Here is a 7,868-nt window from a genome sequence, read left to right on the forward strand (position 1 = left end):
TGATTAAAGGAAACCGTTGGTTGTTCGTCGGCTCTAAAAAAAGGTGGGGTGGAAAGTGCTGCGATGAAGCAGTGGAGGAGGTACGAAAGGAGTCTTCGAGTCGCAGAATTTTAGAGAAAAATGAAATTTAAGCTGCACAGAACTACAATCTCACGTGTACTTTGTCGCTCCGCTATATTAACCCTTTGAGTGCCAAAGAGTGATATATCGTTCTCCATACACTTACAAAAAGGGTCAAGAGCGATACATCGCTGTTCGACGCTGTAAGTGCTATAAATCATTAAAATTGTCTGACATTTCTCGGATATGTATGAGAATTGACACTTAAAGGGTTAAAGCATTCGTTTCATAGACCTTTCGTACATTCTCAAAGATCGCCCTCGCAGTAGTTTCCAACCTGACCGCCACAAACACTCAACGCACACTTGTGCACTATACGAGGATATGCCAAAGCACCAGGAAATCTTTGGTAAAGCTATAAAAGAGGGGAGCTTCCCAGGCAAACTCTGAAGCCTCCCCAAAACGCTCGACCCCTTCGAAGAACAATCATTACCTCATTGGCTTAACTTAACCGAAGGCTGTAGGGGGGGGAAGGCAAACGATATCATCAGTCTTCCTTAAAGGGAACACTGGCCCTCACTCCCAGGAACAAAACCACACGCACACAGAGCAACTCTCGCCACGCATACACGAAACAAGCAACCAGTAAAAATTAAATACAGTGGCGAAATGACGGGGGAGAGAAGCGCGGGGAGACGGACGATATCCGCATGAAGGCGTGTTGGGTTTGCAGGTACGATGCCCAGCGTGCCAGTCGGTCTGTCTTATCACGAGATGTTCGCTGTGTCGCTTGGCTCCCCAGCGCTGTGGAGATGCCGTGCCTGCGGCAAACAGGTGACCAATCGTTGGCACCACTTCCACATACACACCGCCCAAAGGTCCCTGTGCCCCTATTGCCCGGCCACCTACAGCAGGATCGACACCCTGCGCTCGCACATACGCACCAAGCACCGGGAGATAGTGTTCGCCAAAGGTACCTTGTAGAGGACGCTGATTGCCCCGCGAAGGAAGCGGCCGCCGCCACTTCCGCCGCCCCGTCTCTTCGACGACAGGCACCTAGCGCCTTTCTTCGGATTCGGACTGCCCTGACCGAGCCTAGACGCTCGCCACCAATCGTCCGCCCATTGACGCGCCAAGCGTCGTCACGGTGGACGCTGGTGCCTTCCACGAACGTTCTCCGTTTTCCCATCTACGCGACAGTGACGTGTAATCGACGACCAAGTGGGTTGTTCTAGGCTTCGCCGAGTCTTCGGGTGCTCGGACTCTCTCTTGAGGTGACGGAGTTGTCGAGAAAGGAGAGGTGGGAGATCTTGTCAACTGGATGTGGAGTTTGTTTAAGATGGCTGAGGACTTTGGAATGCTGAGATCTCGCTGACTTGGGGAAGTGGGAGGACTTTTCGGAAAGAAAGATGGACACTCGAGGGTCTTGAATCTTGGATCGTTCTTTCTTCTAAACCAACTGAAAACAAATGTAAAAGTTCACTCTAGAGTATATTTAGAGATCATCTTCCAATAGGAGTAGTTTCTGAAAAGGAACTTGGAGGAAAGGCGACTCGAGTTTCTTGAATCTTGGATCACTCACTTTCCTGAACTAGCTGGAAACAAATTGCAGAAATTCAATCTAAGAGTACATTTAGAGACCATCTTACAATAGAAACAGGTTTTGAAAAGCAACTTAGAGGAAAGACAACTCGCGGGTCTTGTTTAGTCCAGAATCCGTTTAGAAATCATCCTACGATTTTATAAATTAAATATTTCGCATTATTACCGTCATAATGGCATCGGTCAGGCCTAGAGAGGTCCCAGGCTACCTCTATGCCTGGACTTCCACGTTCCAAGATCTCCAGGAAGCCATCGTAAGAAGCTCTCAAACTCCTCGAGTTCCTCTCGACAACTCGGCTCCACCCTCGAGGTAACCAAGCCCCCGAGCCCCTTCCACGAGAATAATCCAAGAAAACCTGTCACCTGTTACCCTATTTTCGCGGAGAAACGGTTCGTTGGTTCGGACTGGGACAGTAGTCGGCAACCAATCGCTAAAGACAATTTTCGCGGGGCGATTTCGCGCAACACAAACGGCCTCTTCTAGGTATCTTCGGATTGTTGTTCAGTGTTTCTGGACGTATACGCCAGCGACGAGGACCTTGCGGAAGAACGAGGAGAAGAGCAACGTGTGCTGGAGCAACGAGTGCTGGGAGCTGGCACGTAGTCAGAATACTGCGAGGACAATCGATCGGTAGTAACGTTTCGAATGGTCTCCTCGAGCATCGGTGCGGTGGAACTTCCGTTTTCTCGGCTGGTATCGATTGTACCTCCGCGCGTGTAAACGATCGTACAAATCGGTGGACACCGAACACTCCGATCAGGAGTTCGTGTAAATAGTATCGAAGTTTCGTAGATTGGCTCGCTTGGACTCGTGGCGAACAGGAGCGCTCGACAGGGTCTTCCTCATCGTCACTGGAGCCACGGACGCGACGATTTCTCGCGTGGCAATCGTTGAACGACGGTCAGGTGCTGAGACACGATTATGGTTGGTCCCGACGCGTCTACGAGGGCCCCACAGATGCAACGACTTTACGTGTAATTATTTATAAAGGTGGTTAAGCGGATTATCGTTCGCAGGTAGGTGTCTTGACCTCTTCTAAAACGGCGAGAAACTGTTTAGGTATAACTATAGCTGCGCCAGGTCGTGTCGACTCGTTTAACAGGGAATCGTCGCGTCTGCGACTCCTAGATGACCTCTACAGTCCTTACCCTCCGCGCGAATGAGGGCTAGGATCCACGATGGAAGACGCGTCCAGCGAGCCTCTGACTAACGGTCTAATTCTTACGCAATGGAAGGCTGAAACGCGCGCTGTGATCATCGAACACCGAAAACTCAAAGGGTACTACGAATTATAATCGCGGTCGTTAATCGCTGTATCGTCACGTGTATCTTAATGTTGTTCGTTTCGTTAGGCCACTAAGCTCGGTTCTTCGATCCACCGGGATAGAGAAGCGAGACGACGTTCTCGGGTGTTAATTGTCGACAGTATTTCGTACGTGTACGATGTCCAATAGTAAAAACAGAGCTGTACATAAACGGGGAGGGAATTCAGGGATCCTTCGAGCGACAGGCGATCGAATCCACGACGGGAACGACACACGAAGAAAAACGAACGCCTGGACGCTCAGGGTCGCTATCCCTTCGTCCCCGGCCCCCACAGATACGTGTAATTACATTTCTCTTTGGACCAATACTCTTCGTCTACTAAACGGTAATAATCAATTGTCGAGGCTCGTAAAGTACCTAACAAACCTCTTGTCAGTATAAGAATCGTCGACCGTGTGGTTCCTAAGTTGTCTCGTAGCGGGTCGAGCGAGGCTCGAGTCAAGTCAGCGTGGAACTTATGTGATACCGTAGGGCCGATTAATTAAGGTTAATTTACACGTTGCGAGCATGTGGGGAAGGGGATAGGGGGGCGGAAAACTGTTACCGCGACGATGGAACGAGACGTTGTTGACGACGTTTACGACGTTCGAGGACGCGTCGCGCGTCTCTTAGACGACTTGCTCGCGGAATTCTTGGTCTTTAAGGGTGCTTGTCTTCTTGACGCGTTGATCGCCCCAGGGATTCTTTTCGGAGAACGTACACGTTGAGTTTTAAAAGCTTCTTAACTTGAAAGAATAGTTTTATCGAGTTGTAGTAACGCTTGAAGGGATTCAACAGAAGTGATAGATTGCTAATATAAGGTTGGCCAGAAAGTTTGTTCGGTGATGTTTGTTTCTCTGAAGTTCGAATGGTTACTTGACGGGTTTGTTCAATTGATGAGGGAGAGATCATAAATATTCGTACCCCCTATATCTATTAAAGAAGTACCTCTAAATTAAATAATAGGTTCGATGTTTTCAAATAAATGTTTCATTATAAATATGTACATGGATAAACTTTACACTTGTATATACATACATATATATATATATAATGAAAAATGTATTTGGAAACATCAAACCTGTCATTTAATTTTGAAAGATTCCTTTAATAAACACAGAAGGTACAAATATTTATGGGACTGACTATATTTCTTCGTCTAAGAGAAATCGCTGTTTATTTGTGCGTTAAAATTCGAACGACCTTTTCGACCAACATAATATTTGAGATTTTTACGAGTATATCGTACTGGAGGAGGATGAATAAGATGTTCCTTGTATACAATTATCTGTTCAGTATTACTAGGCTACATTTTTTAACGGACCTTGTGCAATTTTCTATCCCCGCGAAGCATCCTCAGGGGTCTCCTCGACTCTCGACGTACCTTCTAAACAAACTTAACGTATTCAGACACACGTGTTGATCCATCTCCGATTAAACATACCGGGCGATCGACGCATTAAACATTTATCAACAGAGATTTCGATTCCGCGGGTGAATCCGCCACGTAGACGATCGTCGCGTCCTCGAACTCCACGGATTCGCGCTCGACTCAAAGAGTTCCCTGTCCTACGACGTAACATGAGGTTCCAGATGACCGAGATCGTCCTGGTCCTGGCCAAGGCGGCACTTGTACATAGAAGATCGCGTGACAACGATTAAACGTCACCTCGATCATCCGGAACGCTCGCGAGTCGTCGGACGCCTGCACACGACCAAAATGGAACTAGATATACATGCATATGATACACGCATTACCTATACGCATAAATATAAATATGGATTTATATATAGATTGATATATATAAATATTATATGTACACATCCAACGTGTCTGTGGCCTGGTGCGGCGGGAATCAGAACTTCGTGCGAGGCTGTTTGACTTCCTGGCTGTATCGACTGCTTCCCAATCGATATCGCGGGCCCCCGCAAGGTGTCGAGAAGCAAATATGGTCCATGTTGAGCGTGGCTGTTTCGAAGGAGACGGGGCAACCGAGGGAACTCCAGAAGCCGCGAGTTTCCGTTTGTTCTACGGTGTAAACTGGCGAAAGTCGGTCTGCACCTAGCAATTATAGACCGTTCGGAGGATTTTCGTAACGTTTAGAGTCTGTGTTACTCGAAACTGATCGCGATTGCAGCTATCGAGGGCCCTCCGATTGTCTTCTATCTTGTATATGGATTTTTTGTTCCGATGATTGTGGTTCGAGGGTTGAAAGTTTCCTCCAGAGTTTGAGCCTCTGTTGTTGACTCGAAAATTTGTGAATATTCGAGGAAGAGTATATGATTCTTGAGGGAAGATAGTAGGGCGTACAAAATGGTTCAAGATTCATTTTTAACTTCTGTATTTTCAATATTTGGTTTAAGAGGATCCAGTGCACTGTTTCTACCTTCAATCTTAATTTATTTATTATTTATGTTAAATTAAATTGAATTAAAATTTATTCTTAGTCGATTTTTAATTCACAGTACGTATGTACATGTAAATGAAAACGTGGAGTCCCTGTTAACACAGAGGCTTGTAAACACAAAGATTCGAAAAACCGACAGCTTCAAACAAGTACTTTTATTAATGTTATACCTTTATGTTTAATTATACTTCATCCTCGGAAAATCTACGAATCAGAGAATTGAATTCACGAAGAATTTATTTTAAAAACTTCCTTGTGTCTCTCACAGTTTTCCTGATTATTTTAATGGATATCTACAACCACAGGAAAGGAGCATGTTAGTTCTGAATTAAATTTCTTATCGGGTAGAGATTAATTTACGAATTAAATTCCTTTAATAAGAATTACCTAATCTTGTTATGCCCATCAGAGGAACGAGCATGAAGTAATTTTTCTGTTTATGTCTCGACGACTGGTTGCCCTGTCTTCTCGAGTGAATAGGATTATCCTTCCTTCGACGCCCTTCCTTCGTATTTGTTTTTACAATAACAGACTTACGCCTGGGATAAAAGGCATGGGAATTTCTTTTATCCTCGCAATACTCGTTTATCTCTTCGCCGTGGTAGGAGGGTAGTCCTCTATTTTCATTTCCCATTGAGTTACGTCGTAATTCGTCATTTTGTTAGGTAACTTCTCTCGTAGACCCCAATCCTACTTATACTCTTTCACTAATACAATTTAATTTCATAAATTATTAATTATTATTTAGAAAGAACGCAGATAATCAGTCCAAGCATTATTATTCAGAATATTATTCGAAGTAATAATCCATGTACTGTCCGATCGCGTTTTTAATTTGTTTCTTCAACTCGTAGGCATCGATCGTATTTATTTTTAATTTTGCCAATGTTTGCTACAATTTTGTACAGTGAACTTCGCTATATCGAGGCTCGAGACGAATAAATATTGCGATCGTAAACTTTATTTCTAGTTATTTACATCTGTGATACTTTTTATCGTGCGAAGTGCTCGAAGTCGATGCCTCGATTCGTTTTCCGTGTCGCGATAACTTCAAAGGACAAAAATGATAAAAAAAAATTTAGTACAACTACTTGTCAAAGTGGCAGAATTTTTTTGTATATTTTACATTACAACACCACGTCATATATGCACCTGTTATATTTCTGGAACACTTTACTCTATTCGTGTGACCATAGAACACGTAACTTAGTCATCAATTGTCTAAGAAAACGTGCCTCGTGTCACCTGCTTGCAAAAAACACCTGAAGCAATATATCACATCGGTGCAAGAATGGTTTACTTGAAAATGACAGAATATACAGGGTGCGCCATTCGTTTTTAAGAATATTTCTTTTGCCGCAAGATAAAGAATTATCTTTCATAATAACTTTTATAAACAGCAACGATCCAATCATGTGAAAATTAGAAAGTATACAAAAGTTCCAGTATTGCTCTTATTTATCGCAATTAATATTGTAGTTTATTAGTCGTATCGGTGCTAAAATAATTTCAGCGAATCAAAACCCAATAGTTGTTACTCCTCTACGTTTCACCTTTCATTTGAAAATCAGAAAGAGTGAAACGCGCACTTTAGTCGAACGCAAGGCAATAAAATTAACGGAATTGGAGTCATCTGCACATTTGCGTTCGTTGAAGTCGTATATATACCACGCGGCAATATGTCTCCAACTCGGAAGCAAGCTCAAATAAGACATATGTGCTTGTGAACTTTGTTCCCTTATTTTTCTGCGCTGAGTTCGCTCCTGTTGCGCGTTCCTTTTATGGAACACATTATGTGTTAAGCAAGAGCATAAACTAGGGCTGTGGACTACTTCGCGAATTTTTCTGCAAATTTAAACATTCATACTTTTATGAATTATATTCGAGGAACTCGCATACAGTATGCAGCGATTATTTGGACATTGTATATTTAATTAGTGCAACATGGAACACAAATGTAATCTTGCTTGAATTTTAATTTTATTTAGAATGAAGCCAATACCTCTTATACAAGGGACCAAATTGATTTTAATAATTGCATTCAAAATCATACAATTTTTAGATACTCAAATAGTCTACAAAATATTCTACGAAATGCTTGAGTATCAACCGATTAAAATATTCTATGTATTGAAATATACCAAAATTAAAATATCGTTTCATACTTGGTATGATCGATTGTATCGAATTGTATATTTCAGTTTGTTTATTAAAAACGTTGTTGTTTTGTTTTTCCTATATGATTTTGATTTGCTGCTCTTTGCCTGACATGTTGTATTAATATAATAAAGTGAAGTCATTTCAAATAAATAATATTTCTCTAATTAATATTTAGTGTACAGTTTAATTAGTAACATAATCTAACACTATGAAATATTAAATTATCAAAGTGTCTGAATATAAAATATTTACATTGTGGGATAGTAGCATTCGATCATTTTGAGTAATTAGAGTAGTCCCAGTCCTGCAGTCGTGTTTCGAGTCCACATTGA

General features: G+C 42.6%; 1 protein-coding gene across 1 annotated transcript in view; it reads left to right on the plus strand.

Annotated features, from left to right (window-relative positions):
- The window catches only part of LOC128873918 (sex determination protein fruitless), a 70,422-nt gene extending 62,554 nt beyond the window's left edge, over positions 1 to 7,868 (plus strand). The window contains exon 5 of the mRNA XM_054117935.1: positions 794 to 7,868. Coding sequence (XP_053973910.1) covers positions 794 to 1,044 — 251 coding nt within the window. The 3' untranslated portion in view covers positions 1,045 to 7,868. The remainder of the gene's footprint in view (positions 1 to 793) is intronic.

This window comes from Hylaeus volcanicus, chromosome 3 (genome assembly GCF_026283585.1).
Source record: "Hylaeus volcanicus isolate JK05 chromosome 3, UHH_iyHylVolc1.0_haploid, whole genome shotgun sequence".
NCBI classification, from domain to species: domain Eukaryota; kingdom Metazoa; phylum Arthropoda; class Insecta; order Hymenoptera; family Colletidae; genus Hylaeus; species Hylaeus volcanicus.